The 20,828-nt window shown below is 54.9% G+C and overlaps 1 protein-coding gene across 2 annotated transcripts in view; it reads left to right on the forward strand.

Moving 5' to 3' along the window:
* RPH3AL (rabphilin 3A like (without C2 domains)) overlaps positions 1 to 20,828 on the forward strand; it is a 118,160-nt gene that overhangs the window by 43,180 nt on the left and 54,152 nt on the right. For both annotated transcript variants that reach the window (XM_039254092.1, XM_039254102.1), the window contains exon 5: positions 19,950 to 20,036. In XM_039254092.1, the coding sequence (XP_039110023.1) occupies positions 19,950 to 20,036 (87 nt within the window). The remainder of the gene's footprint in view (positions 1 to 19,949; positions 20,037 to 20,828) is intronic.

Raw genomic sequence — 20,828 nt, forward strand, 5'->3', positions numbered from 1 at the left:
CCCCCGACCCGTCCCCCCACAAACACCTCCCCACCCCCACACCTACCCCCACCCCACACCTCCCTATCCCCCATACCTTTCCCCACACACATCTCCCCACCCCACACACATCTCCCCACCCCCACACCACACGCCCCAGCTCAGGGTCTCCCTCAGGCGGTCCTTGCTCTGGCAGACCCTGGACACTGAGGCTGTGGTCTTTCTTGCCTTGTTATGTCCTTTAGGCTTTATAAAGCTCTTTCGCAAAACTCCTGTTTGATCCTCAGGACAAAGCTGTGAGGAGAGCACTGGTGGTGAGGCAGTTCCGCGGTCACAGATGGAGAACGGGGATTCATCTGAGGTCATGTGGTTCACTTGGGTCACCCAGCCAGGTAGTGGGGACTGGTTTCCCCGGAGGTGCTTGCTGCTCGTCTGTTTCTTCAGACCAAAGTGGCCACATATTTCCCTTCCTTGAGAAGCAGGGCCATCTTTCTAAGGAACACAGAAGAAGCATACTCAGTGGGAAAATATTGAAAACTGTCTCAAAAGTCAGGAGTAAGACCAGCGCTGTGTATCTTTACCGTTGCTTCTATCCCACACTGTGCGAGAAGCCTGGCCAGTGCCATCAGGCAAGGGAGGAAATGTATGTACAAGGATTGGAGAAGAATAGCTAAAACATCATTATCTATGAATAACATGGTTATGTAACTAGAATAACCTGAATACAAACGATTACGGGGCGCAGGGCGGGCTCAGTCGGTTAAGCGTTCGACTTCGACTCAGGTCATGATCTCATGGTTCGTGAGTTCGAGCCCTGCATTGGGCTCTGTGCTGACAGCTCAGAGCCTGGAACGTGCTTCGGATTCTGTGTCTCCCTCTCTTTCTCTCTCTGCCCCTCCCGTGCTCATGCTCTCTCTCTCTCTCCCTCTCTCTCTCAAAAATAAACATTAAAAAATAAATAAATACAAATGACTATAATTAGTAGGTGCATTTATTAGCAAGGCTATTGCATACAAATTTAATATACATGTAAGAGAATCAGTATTTCCATACATCTGAGGGCATTTCACACAATAACTCATTCAGTCCTCCTAACAACCCTGTGGGTCAGTACTGTTACCATCACCCTCTGACAGGTGGGGAAACTGAGGCACTGAGTGGTCACACCTTGCCCAAGGTCACTCAGCTAGCTGGATGTGGAGACAGGATTCAAAACCAGGCTGAGCATCCTGGCTGTGAACCGCGGTCCCACACCACCTCTGAAGTGTATGACCTAGAAAGGCGAGATGGATGAGAACAACTACAATAATTTCACAAAGCTGTGGGCAGAAACGGAGAGAGTGGGGGGAGGGAGTAGGAAGGAGCTACTTTATTTTGGATGCACAGCATGGGCCTCTAGGAGATGGCATTTGAGCTGAGACCATGATAAGAAATTTAAGTCGGATCTGAAGAAAGTGTCCCAGGTGCACAGGGTGCGTGGACAAGGTGCTGCGGGGAAGAGCAGGGCACAAGTGAGAAACAGAAGAAAGAAGTCCAGGGATCTGGGGAGGGAGAGGGCCCACCAATGACCTTCAAATCTCTGCAGTCCGGCCCTAGTTGGGCCTACACAGTGGGGGGCTGCCCTGCCCTGCTCCTTGGATTTACTCGAGTCCCTCAGAATACGAGGCAATTAAAAAATATGTTGTTTAATTTGTGGTAGAATGTATATAACAAAATTGGTGATTCTGACTGCTTTTTAAAAAATGTTTATTTAGAAAAAGAAAGAAAAAGTGCAAACTCCAGTGGGGGAGGCGCAGAGAGAGAGAGAGAGAGAGAGAGAGAGAATCCCAAGCAGGCTCCTTGCTGTCAGTGCACAGAGTCCAGTGTGGGGCTTGAACTCATGAACCGTTAGATCATAACCTGAACTGAAATCAAGAGTTGGATGCTTACCCAACTGAGCCACCCAGGCACCTTGATTTTAACTTTTTTTTTTTTTTTTTTTTGATGCTAGTGTATTTTGAGAGAGAGAGCATGAGCAGGGAAAGGGCAGAGAAAGAGAAAATTCCAAATAGATCCCACACTCAGTGCAGAGCCTGACTTGGGGCTCAGTCTGATGACCACGAGATCAGAACCTGAGCCAATATCAAGAGTCAGTTGCCTAACGGACTGAGCCACCCAGGCGCCCCTAACCATTTTTAAGTCTACAGTTCAGGGTCATCAAGTACATTCACATTGTTGCCTCAGCATCCCTACCATTACCTCTGGAACTTTCTCATCTTGCAAAACTGAAAGTCTGTACCCATAAATCACTAACTCCTATTCCCCCCACCCAGTCCCTGGCATCTGCCAACCCACTTTCTGTCTCTGTGAGCTTGGCTACTCTGGGTACCTCATCTAAGCAGAATCATACAGCATGTATCTTTTTCTGTCTAGCTCCTTGCCCTTAGCATACTGTCTTCAAAGTCCGTGTGCATGGTAGCATGTGTAAGAATTTCCTGCCTTTCTGCAGCACCTGTCCGATGGTTGATTTCAGCTCAAATCATGGGATGGAACCCCATGTCAGACACCATGCTGATCATGGAGCCTGCTTAAGATTCTCTCTCTTTCTCTCTCTCTCTCTCTCCCTCCTTCAGACCCTCCCCTGTTTGTGCTCATGCACATGCACCCTCCCTCTCTCTCTCTCTCTCTCAAAAAAAGAAGAATTTCCTGCCATTTTCAGATCAAATAATATTCCTCTGTGTGTACAACACATTTGGCTGAGCGGTTAATCAGTCGATGAACACGTGGGTTGCTTGCACATCGTAGCTGTTAATCGTGCCACTGGGAATATGGGCGTGGGAATCTCTTCGAGGCTTTGCTTTCAGCTCTTTCCAGAAGAATTGCTGGATCGTGTGGTCGCTCTGTGTGTGATTTCCTGAGGAGCCGGCAGACTGCTCTCCACGGTGGCTGAGCCGCTTTCACCCATCCCACCAGAAGGGCGCGAGGGTCAGGAGGGGCAGTTGTCCGCACGTCTCCCCGTCCCTGGCTCCCTTTCCAAACCCAGCCCCCGGCGGCTCCGTCCCACGGCGCGGCCACAGAAGCGGCCACCAGTTCATTTCACCCGAGCTGCCTCCAGGTTGACCTCCCCGTGTCCTTTCTCCTCCTCGACGCAGCTCAGCTGTGGAGGACGCGTGTTTGCGCCTCACTGCGAAGACGGGCTTTTTCATTCAGATACTCATGTTTCCTAAATTCGCGGGGAAAGACTTCATTCGTCTGCCCTGCGTCACGCGGGATGCTTGGCAGGAATCGACTTGGCGGCTGTTGCCAAGACGGGAGGCTCAGACCAGACGCCACGTGGCATCTTGGAACATCCTTCTTGCTCCGGAGTCAAAGGAACAGAGCATCTCCTTTAGGCACGCTCCTCTCTTGCCGTCCCGGGGACTGCGCCGTGGCTTTAGCTTCTTCCCTGCTCTTCTGGGCTGTGCAGAGTCCATTCTGTTCACCCCGTGCTGCCCCTGACCTTCAGCTCGGGGTGGTCAGGACAAAGGCAGCGGAAGAGCCGGGCTGAGTGAGGGTGGCCCCTGGGAACTGTGCAGGCTCCTGATGTCAAGGCCAGGAGCCTCCCGGAGGGAGACTGGGATTGTGGCTATTGGGTCACCTCCTGCAGCGCTGGGGGCGGGGGGGGGGGGGGGGGGGGGGGGGGGGGGGGGGGGGGGGGGGACTCGCCTGCTTAGCTCGCCCTCCTGCCGAGCCCCGCCCCCCAGACCTCACCACTGCTGACAGTGCGCTGCAGGGAGAAGTGTCAGCACAGAGGTGTGGAGTGCGGGGGGGCACAGGGCCACAGGAGAGATGGGAGGTGCAGGTTCTCAGCCAGGCCGAGGGGGCCAGGAGGGTGGGCACTGAGGGGCCTGGGAGGGGCGTGGCAGGAGACACACAGCTCTGCAGGGGCGGGGTGAGAAGAGCTGAGACTGGTGGCCATAACTGGTGGGAGGGGGGAAGGAAGAGGAGGGTGGGGAGGGAAGGAATGGGGCCAGGCTACAAAGCCGGCAAAGGGTGGGAGGCAGGGGATGACACCCAGGGGTCTTTGGGGGAGGTCACATCCAGGGGCAGGTCTGGAGGAGGGAGGGAGAGCCTCGTGGGTTGGAGAGCCTGTTGGATGCTGATTTATCCAAGCAGCAGTAACAAGGGCCCGAATTCAGAGAGGGACAAGCCAGGAAGGAGACTCGAAAGACAGTTAAGAGTTACAAATAACAAAAGGGGCCAGTGATTGAGAGGCTGCTTAATTACCAGCCACCCTGGGAGGAAACAAGTGTGTGGAGATGAGTCCCTCGCCCGGCCACCCGAGGGTCAGTGGCCTGATGGCCTTGCCCCGTGTGCCTCACTTGTGCTCAGGGCCTGGCGTGCAGGGCGGGGCTGGGGTGTGAGCAGGCATGGGGATGGGGGGGAATGTTGATGCAGATGGGACTGAGGTCACTTGGAGAAGCCATGGGGACCGCGTGGTCTGTGGGCAGGATCCCAGGCCGTGGATCTGAAGAGGGGCCCTGGAAGCATATGGGAAGCCCAGAGGTGGATTTGGGGGGGATGGGGGGGGGCAACCAAAGTGGTATGGGAGAAAGTGGAAGTCTGGGTTGAGGAGAAGACACACATGGTGGGAGAGGAGGGGGCAGCTGTATTCTCCCCCCTGAACCTGCTTACATGACCTTCCGGAGACATTTCTGTGACTTCTTGTTCTTGTTCCCACATGGGTGTCGTGCTTTTAAAATGTCAGGGCCTGTCTGTCCAGCAAGTGAAGCAGGGTCACTGGCCACCTGCTCCGTACAGTCAGGTCACCCAGGTGTGAGCAGAGCCCCACTAAGAAAGACTGGTCCATATAAATGTCAGGGAGCTGCCTGGGAGGGTGTTGGGGGCATAGAAGGTTGGAGAGAGCTGGGCCTCCAGGAGGGGTGGTTCTTCCCTGTGCACCCCTGGCTATGAGATAGGCACCCCCTCATCCTCCTGATTGGCCCTTGTGGGGCCACCTTGCACAGGGCCACCAAGAGCTCAAGGCTTTCATGGGAGTGCCTCCATCTTTTTTCTTTTAATGTTTTATTTATTTCTGAGAGAGAGAGAGAGAGAGAGAGAGAGAGAGACAGCGTGAACAGGGGAGGGTCAGAGAGAAAGGGAGACACAGAATCCGAAGCAGGCTCCAGGCTCTGAGCTAGATGTCAGCACAGAGCCTGACGTGGGGCTCAAACCCACGAACCGTGAGATCATGACCTGAGCTGAAGTCGGACTCTCAACCGACTGAGCCACCGAGGTGCCCAGGAGTACCTCCATCTTGATGGTGCCTCCATTTGGGCTTCACCTTGAGCCCTGACAGCCGGCACCTGCACATTTAGCCTTACCCTGACTGTGTTTCCAGAACTCACGACTCCTGTCCTGTCCCAGGCTGTGCACCTGCCCTTGGCCTATTCCTCTCCCGCCCCAGGGATCTGAGAGCCGGGTAGCACTTGATGTCTATTTTTGTATAATCTTTGAACTAGAATAGTTTTTACATTTGCAAATGGTTGGGAAAAAAATCAAAAGAATATCTTGTGACACGTGAGAATTATATGAAATTTCAGTTTCAATGTCCATAAGGTTCTGCTGGACAAGCTACGCCCATTCATTTGCATATGGCTACTTTGGCTTGACCTTGGCACTGTTGAGTAGTTGTGACAGAAAGCGTAAACTTTTACTTTCTGACCTTTGGCCAAAAAAGTATGCCAACCCTGTCCCAACCCGTCCGTTCCCACCCAGGGCGCCAGGCCACCGGCATAAGAAGGGGTGTGACTTCCTTCCTCTCCCTGTTATGTGTTGGTGGAGGCCAGATTGTTGCTGGGGCTCCAGAGTATTAAAGAATTTAATGAGATGGTATCCTCTTATTTGTATTGGTTTTCTTTTCCTGGAATTTTAAGTACTCCTGGGTGCCTGGGTGGCTCAGTCAGTTAAGCATCCGACTTCGGCTCAGGTCATGATCTCACGGTTCATGGGTTCGAGCCCCTCGTCGGGCTCTGTGCTGACAGCTCAGAGCCTGGAGCCTGCTTCAGATTCTGTATCCTTCTCTCTCTCTGACCCTCCCCTGCTCATGCTGTCATGTTCTCTCTGTCAGAAATAAATAAAACATTTTTTAAAAATTAACAACAAAAAAGAAATACTCCTCACCATTGCATAGAGGTTAAGGGCCCTGGCTTCACGCTGCCTGGCTTGGGCAAGTTGCCTCCCCTTTCTGCCTCAGTTCCCTCACCTAGAAATTTAGGATAACGATGGCACCTACCTCACAAGGCAGTGAGAGAGTTGGAATGAGTGAAATATATGGTAAGCTCTTAGAAACAATGCCTGGTACATGGTAACTATGCAGTCATTCTCAAAATCAAACAGTACAGAGCATATAAAATTCAACCCTGCCCCACCCCCATCCCTAGCAGCCTGGGTTTTTGTCTTCTGCACCCTTCTGTGTCCACATGCATACAAGTGTACACAGGTGTGCATGTACATAACTTTATTTTTTTAATGCTTATTTGTTTTTGAGGGAGAGAGCATGAGCGGGGGTGGGGGTGGGGGCACGCAGGGGAGGGGAACAGAGGATCCGAAGTGGGCTCTGTGCTGACAGCAGCGAGCCCGCCATGGGGCTTGAACCCACAAATTGTGAGATCATGACCTGAAGTTGGATACTTAACCGACTGAGCCACTCAGGTGCCTACGTACATACCTTTAAGTGGAACCATAATATACTCTTTACTCTGTAATTTCCTTGTTTTTTTTTCCATTTACTAACATCAAAGATACCACCAGCCCCCCCCCCCCTTTGGGTCTATACGTGGAAATCTAATTCCAGTCAAGGGCATAGGTCAGCTTCTTTCCCAGAAGGGAATCAGAGAATGGACACAGCTTGTGGGCTGGGGTGGGGGCTGATGTGCCTCAATCTGTAGGTGAGGTACATGCGCATCTGTCTCGGCAGTACACACCTGCTCTATGCCCAGGGGCCGCGAGTGGGCCCCGCATCAGGACAGCCAACCACAGCCACGGCTCTGTTACCCGCCCCTGTGACGACAGGATAAAAATCCCTCCCCCCTCTGGGCCTCTGTCCTCCCTTGTGAAAGGAAACCATTGGATGGGAGGGTCAATGGGCCCTTTCAGCAGTTTCCTCCTGTGAAGCCCAGGCCTCGTCAGCCCTTATACAGTGTTGCCGCCACAGAGCCTGGTCCCCAGGGGCTGCACTGGCCTCACCGATCGGGGAGCAGCAGCCGAGAGCTAAGCCTCCTCTCTCAAGCCTCCCCAGTGCAGTTCGGCTTGTCTCTTTAAAGCCAGGAGCTCTTTGTTTCCCAGGCTGCTTTGGCTCAGACTATGATCGCGTCTGTGGCCTTTTAGCAGGAGGAAGCCAGCGTGGGGGTTGGCATGTGCCTCTGAGTGCCTCCCCTGCCTCTGATGTTTCTCTGACTCCATGTGCCCCTCACGGCACCCTCTGCCAGAAGTAGGTAGGCAAAAGGCAGTGATTATACCCATTTTCCAGATGTAGACAGAGGCTAAGAGAGAACTCCTCTCACTGCTTGGTTCAGAACTTTGCCTGCATATCCTGTGGGAAGTAGAGAGAGCTAAAGACACGTAGGAGACCCTCAAAGGAAGGTGCTGTCTGGTGCCAGCTTGCCAGTTGGGTACCAAGGCTGTTGACCAAGTGTGTAGCCCATAGAGCAGACCACCCGTAGTCCCTAGACACCCCCCCCCCCAAGCATACCCATCACAGAGTGAGCCTGTGGCCTTGCCCTGCTTTGTCACAGCCCCAGGGTATCTGGGTGGCTGGATGTATGTAGGGGGTCTGGACCAGAGTCACTGTGAGGCCACTCCTCATCGAGTGGGCGGAAGCTTCTGCAGGTTTGGGTTGGGGCGCTGGGCACCCTGGCCGGGCCTCTTCCCTAAAGACATGTGTCCCGCACCCTCATGGGCCCCTTGCCATCCAAGCTCGGCGGCTCTCTGCCCGGGTCTGGCTGGCGTAGCTTTTCGAGAACGCGGGCATCAGGAAGCAGTCTTGGCAAATCTGTTTAGCGGCTGTTACCAGGAACAGTGATTTTGTGCAGCCTCGTGTCCTCTGTTGTGGTAAATAACAGATAATGACATTTCCCGGCAGCGGCGGGCCCTCACCTCTCCGGCTGCACCCTGCAAGCTGCCACACTCCAGACGGCCTGCGATTCTTCATCGCTCTCAGATGGCCTGTTTTTCCTCCTGCGACATTTCCCTCACGGCTATTTGCTGGTCCCTGACCTTAGCTGGAGGTGGATTGAGCCAGTCCTGTTCCCCCACGGGGCGCGCACAAGGCGCCTCTCATGCGGGTGGGGGCAGCTGAGGGGAGGGGGTGCTGACTCTCCTGCAGTTCCCTTTAGGCTGGGCTTCCCATCCAAGATTCAGACCTTTCTCAGAGGAGGGCTGGGGGGCTCTGTAGCTTCCCTTCCAGACCCTTCCCTCACCCCTGTTATCCCACCCTCTGTGGGAGGGATGGTCTCCCAGTTACAGATGGGCAAACCGAGGCTGGGAGGCCTTCCAGAGGCCCTTCTGTGCAGGAGCTGCATCTGCCTTGCTGAGTTTCCAGGTGCAGACAGGAGTGTGGTTTGGGACGGCCAGGGAGAGAGGCCGGAGCGCCTGGCACCTCAGAGCCCCCCGCCCGGCTCCTCACGGCCTGCCCTGGCATCTCAGTCACTTTCCAGATCATGCTCTGCTTCCTCACTCGTCCATCTTGCTCAAGTGCGATCAGTGTGCCCCTTCCTCCCCGTGCCTTCCGTGGCTCCCTACTGCCTGTGGAATGAAGTCTAACCGCCCCCACAGGGTATCCAGGCCTCTCGGTCCATTCCCTGGATACGAGCTGCTGCCTTTAGCAGCATTCATGAAACACCCGGGGTTGGGCCTGACGCCACGTGGCCCAGACCTGTGGCCGCTCTCCTTGGTGCTCTGTCCCTGCACATCACCAGGGCCCCTCCTTGATCGTTAGTGCTGCTGCTCCTGGAATGTTTTTTTTTTAATGTTTTTATTTATTTCTAGGAGAGAGAGAGAGAGACAGCGTGAGCAGGGGAGGGTCAGAGAGAGAGGGAGTCACAGACTGAAACAGGCTCCAGGCTCTGAGCTGGCAGTCAGCACAGAGCCCGACGCGGGGCTCGAACCCAAGAACCGCGAGATCGTGACCCAAGCGAAAGACGGACGCTTAACCGACTAAGCCACCCAGGCGCCCCACTCCTGGAATGTTTTGAAGCCTAGGATGTTTGTCTAGTCTGCTGTATTTTTCAAGTGAAAAAAATCAGTGCCAACAACAGGTATTTTTTGGCTTCGAGGATATCTGCTGTGTCCCAGGCACCGGAGGGAGAGGGTATTTTCACTAAACTGACTTTTATGATAATCCCATAAAGTCAGAGAAGGCAGTACAGACCCGAGGGACAAGTGGGGCTCCTGAGGGACTGGAATGTGCCATGCTGAGTTGGTGGGGGCAGGGCTGGGGGGTGGGTGGGTTTCCAGACTTGAACCAGGAGGCAGTTGGTACTGACTCGGCTTCTGGCAGACCCTCACCACCCTTCCCCAGTCTCCCCAGTCCTTCCCTGCTTTGTACCCTGGCCTCTGCTGAGCAACCAGTTTGTTGGAAGACTAGCAATTGCATCCAGCCTCAGGCCTCACGGCAGCGCTCCGGGTCCCCTTCTGCCTCCCCCAGGTGCTGGGCCCAGAGGCAGCCCCATCCCCTACTCTGCTCTCCCTCTCCACCAGCCCCATCACTGAAAATCCAAGTCCCTTTCAGATTAAACAAACATTTATTGGCATGTAGGGCACCACCGTCCAGGTTCGGGAGCTCCCACAGGGAACAAGGCAGACAGAGCCTCCGCCCTCCCGAAGCACTTTCCAGGGGTGGTGAAATCGACAGTAGCCGCACACGGATCAATATGGGAAGTTCGCTGATGTGTAAGACCTCTCCACTCCTCTCCCTCTCCTGGAGGTTGCCTGGCCTTCCTCCAGCGCTGGTCCTGTGTGTCAACTACCACTGGGCAGCTCTTCCCAGGGAGTCAGCTCACACTGCAAATATCAGCGCATCTAACGCCATTATCCCCCCGCCCCTCCCCTGGCCCTGTTACCTTCATCACCGCCCATCAGCAGCCTCAGCACGACCCTGGAGCCCTTCCTTTCCTCACCTCCTTTATCTAGCTAGGAACTGGAATTCCATAGTAATCCGGGAATGGTCTGGAAAAAGAACCTTTGCTGAGACTGCAGAGGACAGATGGACCAGAAAAGCGACTGAATCACTCAGCAAAAGCACTTTTTCTGAGATGCAGATCTGATCTGTCCCTCCTCTCCTAGAAAGCAGTAGAATCCCAGACTTGGGCCACACTGTGCTTGTCACTCAGGCCCTCCCTCCTTCCCTGGACAACTTCATTCATGCCAGCTACCTGCTAAAGTTGGGCGTCTGAATGAAATGAGGTCCTTTTTCTCCAAGGACTCATAGTGGGGAGGGAGGGGGAGGCACAATCATGGGAGAGACAATTTCAATACAATGCAATCAGCAGTCTAGAAAAGGCCAGCTCATATTGCTCTGCCGGGGCAGGGGCGGTAAACCCAGGAAGAAGCCCTGGGGGAGGAGAGATTTGCATTGTGCCCGAAGGATACGCGGAGGTTTGCTAAGCATGAAGCAAGCCTGGGAGAAAGCATGGAGGGGTGGAAGTTTCTGGAGTGTTGGGAGCAGACAGTGAGGCAAGCGGGTGGGCTTGGAGGGGCTGGAGGGTTAGGTGGGGGTGAAGGAGCACTGTGGTCCGGTGCATGCACGTGTTTTCCTCTCTCTCCGCCCCTCCCCTAGAAGCCTCGCCGTGCTCGCAGCCTGGTCCAGGACCTGGTGGTAGTGGGGCCGTGGCGGGCGTTGCTGCCCGCCCGATTGTAGGGAAGGGGCTGGTGGAGGCTTAACAGGAGCCTCTTGCCCGTGCAGATTTCAAGCCTTCCGCAGTGGGGCTGTGACTTCAGCGAGTCTGAGGTCAGGCCCACACACTGGTCACATGCCCTGGAACCACAGAGTTCCCGAGCTAGGATCTGTGGGGCAGACCTGGCCAAGGGCTCCTTGCGCAGCCAGTGAGGACCACGGTGGGTCTCCCGGTCAGGGGCGGCTTTGTGGCAGTCCACGAGAGCCAGGCTTAATTGCAGCCAGTAGTTCAGGGGCCGCAAAGAGGCGCAAGGCATTTTCAACATGCTGGATGTGAGGACAAAAAGAAAAAAAAAAAAAGATCCAGTCTCTTCCTCCAGCTGTGGTTCTGAGAACCGGGGTCCTTTAACAGAACCAGAGCCAAATTTCTACGAGGTGGCAGGCGTGCCCCCAGCGAGAAGCTGCCTGCAGGCGCTGGGCCCAGGGCTGCTGGAAGCAGAGGTGGGTCGTGCAGCCAGGGCTGGGCCGCGGGAGGCCAGGACCGGCTGTGGGACTTTCAGTTCCCTGTGTTCCTTCCCGGCACGGACGGTGTCTGTCTCAGAAAGTGAGCTGCCGCTTCTTTTCAGGCCACCGTTGTTCATAGGACCGTTCTGTCCACTTGTTCTCTCCCAGTGACGTCTGTTTCCTGGTCCCTCTACACAGGGGGTCGCAGAGGGCACGGGAGAGAGGCAGGGCCGGGAGCAGGATCCCAGCCCAGACTGAGCAGGGGTGTGACCCCAGACACATTACCCAAGCTGTCCGCCCCACTCCCGTCCCTGTTAAATGGATAATCCGGGTAAAACACTCATGCCGTGCCCAGCACGAAGTGCGTGTTATATAAGCTCTTGCTTTTTATTATGATGGACCCGGGTCCCCACCCTGGCCCTGCCACTTCCTTGTAACATGAATTTGGCCAAGCTACCCGACATCTCGGGGCCCTCAATTCCTCATCCATGACATTCAGATCATAAAACCACCCTCTCAGGGCTGTTGTGAATGTAAACGAGATTGAATGTGATAATGATAATGCGTGTTGAGCACCGAGCGTGGTGCCAGGCGTGGAATAAAGTGCTCAATAAATGATGGCTATTATCATTATTATGAGTTGTAATTCTAAGTAACCACACAGCAGGGAGCAAGATGGATGTAAACCGGCTCCCCCCACCACCTGGGCCTTTCCCTGCCCTGAGTCCTTCCTGACAGAGGGGAGCTGGAGAGCTGCAGGCCACCGTGTGACATGGTGGTCCTGGAAGACCCTCGGCCAGACCCCCCACCCCGGAGATTCAGATGTAGTGCGGTGGGCCCAAGGCTGGGAGTCTGGGGGACAAGATAGGCTCAGCCACGGCTCAGGCGCCGTCAGTCCCAGGAACCCAGGCTGGCAAGCAGGGCACAGGAGCAAGGAGCCCTTCCCCTAGGCTGGAAGGAGCTAATGAGGGCTCAGGGATTCAAGTTGCGGGACTTGTCAGAGCCACGTGGAGGCGAGCAGGCTGTGTTCAGAGCTTCCGAAAAGCTTGTTGGTGGAACTCCACCGACCATTCAAATACTCCTTTTCCCTTGGGGGGTTGGCTCAGTGCCGAGCGAGCCCTGAGGTGCCTACCAGGCCCCGGGGATTTTAGGAGGGTTGTGTTCAAGGACCCTGGCAAAGCTGCTCTCAGAGGAGTAACAAGTTCTTATGCACGTTTCTCCCCATGTTTGTCTGGAGAAGAGGCAAAAATCGGGCCTGAGAGGCAACGAGGAGGACAGGCGGGACCAGGAAGACCTAGCGGGATTGAGGGGGCAGGTGGGACAGCGTCTGGGCACGTGCAGCCAGCCCGCCGCTTCGTTCTGCCTGAAGCAGGCAGTGCGCAGGGATGATCCCAAGCCCCATCCAAGCATGATTTCTTATCGTGTGCCTGGGGTGTTAACAGTCCATAGCTTTTTCCGGTCTTCTTTCCAACCGCCACTCTCCACTCAGGGCTCCGTGCTGTGTGGCTGGAGTGAGGTGTTCTGGAAGCCAGTCCTGAAATGTGCGGTGCTTCCTTTCAGCTGGGGGCTGGGGGCGACTGAATGGCAGGGGTCAGCGGCTTACCTGATGGGGGTCGACCTGCTCAAAGCTGGCCGTGCAGCCTTCCGGAAGCCCGTGTGAGGAACGGAGACCCAGCCCCGTATGGTCATGCACCTGCTCCCCACAGCCAGGGTGGAGACTGCTGGGGGTTTCCCTGGCCAGGCATTAGGGTGGGAGGCACAGAGGAAGTGGACTTCCTTCTGAAATCCTTCTCCGGTCGCTTCCTGGCTTCTGTGTCAGACAGAGCAGCAGATGGCTGGCAGTCTTAAGGCTGCCCGTCTTTGGGCCCAGTGACTCGAAATTTGCAGGCAGTCAGGGCTAAGGTCAGCGTGCCTTCAGCCCCACTGGGCCCTCTCGTACTTGAGGTTCAACCTTGTCTGTAACTCTGGAGGAGGGGCCAGCTGTGCCATCACTGGGGGTTGGGGGATAAGTGTCTGTCCAGGCAGCCACTGAGGGCTCAGATAGCATGGGTTCACACCCCAGCTCCCCGTGTTGAAGTTACTTAACCTCAAGCCCAAGATCCCTTGTGTATGAAATGAGGACAATAGCACTCACCTCCTAGTTTATTATGAAAGTTAATAAGATTCTACAGAAGACATCTAGCTTGGTGCCTGGTAAAGCGTGTAAGTATTTATAAGAGGTATGTCGGTATCTGAGCTAAAGTCATCCAGCCACGGGACCTGGGTTCCAGATACTGAATCCAATGCAATCAGGCGTTTCGAGCCCCTGTACTCCTGGCCCATGGGGGCTGCTGATGCACCTCCAAACCTGCCCGATGATGTCTCCGGGGTTCAGCAGGGCTGCGCGTGTGATCAGGGAACCAGTGACTCAGTGAGGGCATCTGGGAGAGGATGGGGGACAAGGCCGACCATCTACATTTGAGCCGTAGGCAACCAAAAAGTCCTGTCTCCTGCCTATTTGTACCTGTGCTTTCAGCTTCGTAGATCTGTCCTGACCCACAAAATATAGATCTGGTCAAAAGAATGAACTTGGGGCTAGTGATTTCCCAAAGCATTTAGCACAGACTTCCTTTAAATAGGAGCTCTGCTTCTCCATTTAAAATAGATTTTGACTTAGCACAATTTGATTTACATTTTGGGCGCTATCGTTCCATATATTTTCCTGTGCATATATTGACTTCTAAATAGATATAGGCTGCTTATACATATTTATACAGTGGAGCACCACACCATGCATGCTGTTTATAACATGCTTTTTAAATTTAACTTCTTGTGAATGTTGTTCCATTTCAGGACAAATAACAGCTTCTCTGTGATCGTCTCCAGTTCCCCTGGTTTGCACTGTCAGCGTTTTTATCGCTGTAGCTTTCCCAGAGCACGAGCAGATTGCTCCTTGTTGCAGATTGGGCCTCTAGCCCCCGGAGCACGTCGTGGGGGGAGGGGCAGACTTGCGGGCTTTCCTCTTGACGTGGCCTCATGCAGGTGCTGCGGTCACTTGGCGGAACCACTCCTTCCCCCGCTCCCAGGTTAGCTCGCCGCTGCGTGAGCGCCGCAGCAGTGTGGGTCCTGATCGGTAGGCTCACCTCCAGACCATCCTCAGCTGATGATCGGAACTGTCTGGAAGGTCCTTTTCTAGATGAGTTTGACCAGTTCATAAAGTCCTCCGTTCAGCGGGACACTCATCGAGTCCTTGAGGACAAAGGGTCCTGCCAAGTTCACCCTCCTCCTGCCTGGAACACAGCCCTATACCCCGTATCAAACATTTGTTGAATTAAAGCACCACATATTTTTAAATGAACCACAGCACCGTGTACATTCTCCGGTCCTTGCGTGGAACATTCGAGCCCCTTTCCGTCTTTTTTTCCCTTGACTGAGCATCACGAATGTGGCTTCTGTGTGATAGCTGATGATACCACAAAGCCCTCAGGACCCGGCGCGGGGAGTGTGGCTCTTTCCCGCTTGGCGGATGCCCCCAGACCTCTGCTCCCGTGAGGTGTTGGAAAGCGTGCCCAACGGTCATTCCCGCCCTGCGCTGGCACTGTGCCCCCTCCCGTCTTCTAACAGCAGCAGCTAGGGGACCCCCGAGAGGCACGGGGTCTGCTTGAAACGGGTCAGGGGTTCACAGTGAGGGTGTGAAGGCTTGGCCTGGGAGGAAAGTGCTTGAGCCCTGGTGTACATGGCCTCTCAGACTTTCTTGTACCTTCTGTTTCTTGGCTGTGGTGTGGGAAGGCGAAGGTTTGGACTGCAGTGTTGGGGCTCCAGGGAATAGAAGGGGGAGCCGAAGTGGCCTGGATTGTGAGGATGTCAAAGAGGCAGCTGATCAGACCTTGGAAGGAGTCTGCGAACACGGGTGGCCTGTGGGATGTACCCTTGGGGAAGCAGGCAGAAGCAGTCATGTGGAGGGTGGGGTACACATCCCTTCCCCCCCATCCTTAACAAAGGACCCTTGGTGTCCTTTCCTCTGTGGCCGGGCAAACCTGGGTTCGTGCCCCATCCCCTGAGAGTGAGGCCCACCTGGCCAGCAGTCCTACCCCAGGCACTTCACCCCACGCACGGCCTCTCCCATTGCCCTGCTGTTAGCATTGCTTGGTGTGGACGGGAGCACATCCTGGCTTGTGCTGCTGTTTCCTGTCTCTGTGTGTCTCTCTCATCTCGCCAATAGATTGGCACTTTCTAGAAAGGACTATGTCTTGCCTTTCCAATATCTCCTATATATTTGTTCATTCATTCATTCCACAAACATTCATGTGCCAGTCACTGGAGACAGGAAGGTGAACAGAAATAGACAGGGCCTCGGCACTTGGGGACCTGACGGCTTAGTAGAGGAAGTGACAGTCACCACGTAAGTGAGGGTAAAAATCTTGACTCTGGCAGCGGAGGAAACAGAGGCCAGAGACTGTTATGGAAGCTCCAATGAGGCAAGAAGTCAGGGAAGGATTCCTTGAAGAAGTGGCGCTTTTGCTGAGGTCTGAAGGGTGCATAGGTTAACCATGAAAGAGTGTGGCCAAGTGCATTCCAGACACAAGGACCAGCATATGCAAAGGTCCTGTGGCAGAAGAAGCAAGTGAGGAGCAGGGACTAAAGGCAGGTCAACCTGGCTGGGTCCCAGAGCATGGAGAGCGAGGTAGTAAAGCAGCAGAGTGAACTGAGGCAGACGAGGAGCATCCAGCCTGAACAGGCATTGCATACCACGTGAAAGCAGGTGGTCTTCATCCAGAGAACAACAGGAAGTCTCTGAAGGCTTTTAAGCTGGCAGGGACAGGAGAAATGACATGATTAGATTTGCATTTTGAAAAGATCACTCCTGCTGCTGTGCCAGGAACCACCTGGAGGCTGGCCAAAGTGGGGGTGAGGAGACCTGCTGGGAGGCCACGGTACAGGCCAGGCAGTGAAGACAGACAGCCACCGGCCACGGCGTGGATCGGTGGGGGCAGTGGCGGGGAGGCGACAGTGTCCAGGGAGCTGGGGAGTTCTTGGAGATGGATTGTTTGGTGGGGATGAGGGGGAGTGAGGATCAAGGATGATTCTGTGCTTGGACTTGTGTGACTGATGGGTGCTGGCACCCTCCACTGGGACAGGTGTGCAGGAAAGAACCGCGATGCCACTGCTCTTTACCGCGTGGTGTTCTAAGCACTTTCATGAATCATCTCCCTTGATCTCCCAACTCTGGCAGGAATCCGCCCCGTACCACTGCTTAGCGGGCGAAGAAATAAGGCTCAGAGAAACTTAGAAACAAGTCCAAGGTTGCGTCTTAATGGCAGACGGTGCCTCCTTGCCCCCAAAGCCTGTGGACTGTGCCCTGAGCCACCCCCTTCTGGGCTGGAATACGTATTTGCAAAAGGCGGGCGTGGAGGGAAAGAGAGAGCGCAGGTGCGGGCTGAAGGCCTAGAGCTTCGTTACTTCTGCTCTGACGCAGGCCCAGGAGCTAGACTTGCTTCGTTTAATGCTCACAGGTCCAAGCTGCAGGAAGCAAAGGACAGTCGAGCCCGGGAAGCTGGTGGTCGCTGCCCCAGGGCGATTCCGCTCAATGGAAGCCCATCTCCAGGCCCTGAGACTGTCCCTGACATAAGGGTGCTGTGTGCCCTTTGCATCGGGTTGATGTCATGGCTGCCTCACCCTCTCTGTCACTGGCTTTTTCAAATACCACCTGCCTAATTTCCTTTATTGGAAACCAGGAGCAAAGACCAAGCCCATAAGGAGAAAAGGCACATTATTCTCTTACAGATCTGAGATTTAATAGAGCAGCAGTTATGTATGATTTGAACTGGAGCATGTTATCTTTTTGCTGGCCTGGGTTCCCTAGCCAGAGACGCTGCAGGCTCAGGAAGGCGACTGAGAACGGACCGCGGGCTCCACCGGTGATGGCTGGTAGCCCGAAGACAGGCTTGTGCATCAGCTGGGGCAGGAGTGTCCTGCCATGCCGCCCCTGGCCCCCGACAGCGTTCCACGGGACAAGAAGCAGGGGAACGTCTGGGACATACAACCCAACCCTCTTCCTCCCCTCCAGACCGGGAATTGACCCATAGCCTTTGGCCCCGCCTCTGGAAGGCCACGGCCATGCGGCTCCTGCCCCCGGGCTGGGCAGTTCTGTGTCCCGAGGTCCACCCGACGTCCTCAGGTGGAAGACGACACAGCTGCTATGCATCTTGCCCCAGAGCACAGGTGTTCGTTCACCCGGGCAATACGTACTGAGGGCATGTGCATGCCCCTCCTTCAAGGCTCGCTTCACGTCCAGGTGTTTGCTCCTAGAACCAGTGTCATGCAGCTGATAAGCAGTGTGGCTGCGCCCCAATCCCAGCAAAGCCTCTTCTCAGGTATCAGCCACGCTCCCAGGAATGCAAACCAGCTCCCTGAAGAGCCAGGGGCACCAGCTTGGTACCCGGGTGAGGGAGGGTGTTACCCAGCTCTGCCAAGGTCTGGGGGAAGGGAGCCTCCCAAATCCCGATTGTCCCCAGCTAGCTGTGGAGCCTTGAGCAGGTTTTAATACCTCTGAGCCTCAGTTTTCTCATCTGTATAATGGAGATCATAACACGCCCCTCCCGCATACTTTGTCACCAGGGTCCCAGTGCCTGGCACATGCAATTGCTCAGGAAATGGTAGCCACTGGTCTTCTATTCTCTCCATATTCGTAGCGGCTTCATCTCACTGGGAGGGGCAGGGGGTGCTTTGAAGTGAGCTGTCATCCGGCACCATAAGCATGAGGAAAATCTCGCCTCTCTGGGAGGGCCACGCGTGTACCATTTATACAGAATGGTGGGAATTCGTAAGGAAGGCAGCCAGCTGGCTTCAGTGTTTCCTTTGGCTCTCTTTACCCCCAGCAGGAGAGGCTCGTGTTGTTTTGAGGCGCCCCGTCTGGACTTATGGGGCCCCCTGTCCTAGGGGTGTAGGGTTGAGGGTGAGTACTGGGAGAGGTGGAGGAATCGCCAGACCAGGTCAGGGATGGCAGCTCAGGACTCCTGGGAGACAGGCTGCTGGCCCCTGGTGTCACTACACCCCAGCCTGTCGCAGATCCCAAACCCAGGCCTCGTACAGAAGTAGCTGGACCCCTTCCCCCTCCAAGGGACTGTGGGCGCCCGGAGGGAGAGCAGCGCAGCAGTGAGCACCCCAGACGGCACTCACCGACCCCTCCCCAGTTGGACTGCACCACCAGAGACCCCAAGCTTAGAACCTTCATTAGAGCCCAGGAGGGGCCCCAGTTGTGGCTGAGATGGACTTCCTGCCGGCCCAGATGGACGAGAGCTTGAAGCAGATTACATTTTATAATAAATAAAAATGACGTTTCTGGTCCCCGGGCGTTGAATGGTAGCAAATGTATCCCCCCCACCGACGCATCACAGCTTTCCCTCTGCTGAGAGCCGGCTCCCGCCTCACCGCCTTGCTGGGCTCAGCCACCTGACTGGGTGGTGACGACATGCTCTGGGAAGCCAAGTCGGTGACATTTCCCTCTCTGAGGAGAGTGTGTTCCTTGCTCAGTTGGCAGCCTGCGGAAAAGGCCAAGCTACAGATCCCGCCTTCCCTGGGTGGCGGCGGGAGGCAGGAGAGAGAGCCCCCCAGCCCAGCAACGAGAGAGCCCCCCAGGCAGCTTCCTCGAGGCAGAAAGATGGATTAGCCAGTGGGACAGTCCTCTGGAGGAGGATGTGCTGCCACTGAATCATACTTGCCTGGGTTAGCTGGGGAAGGGTCTCAGCGCCGCGAAGCCCCCCTCTGCCTCCCCGCGAATTTCGCCGGGCCCTGCCCTCCCCGGCCTGTTGCTGTGCGTCTCAGAGAAGCCAAATGTGTATGTAGAAGTTACATGGTTAAGCAACACTTGGGGAAGGAAAAGCACTGCAGAAACCAGGCTCTGGCCACTTCCGTGTCTGGGAAAATGATACAGTAGCTCTAGAGTCAGACCTACCCATGACTTATGTGCTGCATGAACTTGGACAGATTTTCACACTGTTCTGAGCCCTGGGCTGCTCACCTGTGAAATGGCCTACCGCTTCCATAACAGGATTGCTGGAGTCATTCCGTGAGCAACGTGGCCTAAAGCTGTCGCTGGTGTTTCTCACCAGACCATCTTCTCATCTTGTCAGGCACGCAGGCGAGTTTTTTGTGAGGTCATATATAAGCGTATGTTTTCTCTGTTGACTAACATTGTTCCCTGCCCACATCACCAGGTATGGACACGATCTGCTAAGAACTTAAGGCCACAACATATCTGTTAGGTTTGCCTGGATCTTCTGCTGGCATCTAGTATCTGGCTTGTGTCCAGATCTCTGCTGTGGAAAATGATGCAGCTGTGAATACCAGCAAGCTTTTTTTTTCTTTCTTTCTTTCTTTTTTTTTTTTTTTAATGTGATCCTAACAGAACATAATGGGGGGTCGGGTGATTGTATATCATGACGGGCCGTGGGTGGGGACGTCCATTGGGCCCCAGAGCCAGCCACGGGTTTCAGATGCTCTGTGCCCTCTGACTCACGTACCCTGCTTCCGTCCCCTTGGAAGGTGCCAGAGGGTTCCTCGGTTCGTTTTCTCAGCCCTCAGCTGAAGGGGAGTTGGCTGAAGTGTTTACATTCCCATGTTTTCTCTCTTGTAGAAAGTGTGCACCAAGTGTGGGATCGAGGCCTCCCCCGGCCAGAAGCGGCCTCTGTGGCTGTGTAAGATCTGCAGTGAGCAGAGAGAGGTAGGATGCCCAGGGCGGCGGGTGGGGGTGGGCTGGAGCGGGCCGGGTGGGCGCACGTGCATTTGGGGAAACTCTTGGTTCATCACTGGGAGGGGCTTCCCTGCGGGCCAAGGAGGACCTACCAAGGGTGGCCAGGGAGAAGGGCAGAAGCCTTGCCCGTTCCACAGTGCGGCAGCGGCACCCCGGCCTGGGGCCTGAGGTTTCGGTGGGAAGCCACTCACACTGACTGTGGGTGCCTGTGGCATTTTGTGCGAGGCTGGTGCTCCAGGAATAGTAGTGGCCGCCCTAGGTTGAATGTGTCCTATGCACCTGACACTGTGCCGAGTTCTTTATATGTATAAGTTCGTTTCATCCTCACACAAGCCCAGAGGTGGGTGCTATTATTATCCGCTTTTGCTGATGGGGAAATGGAGACCTAGAGGTTAAGGAACTTACGGGCACGGCTGCTAGTTAGTGGGAGAGCAGGAAACCCACCACAGCCAGACCAGGATCGGGGCCGAAACAGCAGGACGTCGGCAGGGAGCCTCTCTGCCATGGGGCGGGGATTGTGGGAACAGCAGGAGCCGGGCACGAGGGGGCACACCCCAGCTTTTCCAGATGTGGATTTATTGTTTTCCTTGTTTCACTTTGCAACGGATACACACTTTTAAAAAAATTATTCATTTTTTAACTTCCATCCAAGTTAGCATGTAGTGCTACAGTGATTTCAGGAGTAGATTCCTTAATGCCTCTTACCCATTTAGCCCATCCCCCCTCCCACCAATCCCTCCAGGAACCTTCTGTTTGTTCTTT

The sequence above is a fragment of the Hyaena hyaena genome, unplaced genomic scaffold (assembly GCF_003009895.1).
Source record: "Hyaena hyaena isolate Hyena2069 unplaced genomic scaffold, ASM300989v1 scaffold_10, whole genome shotgun sequence".
NCBI lineage: Eukaryota > Metazoa > Chordata > Mammalia > Carnivora > Hyaenidae > Hyaena > Hyaena hyaena.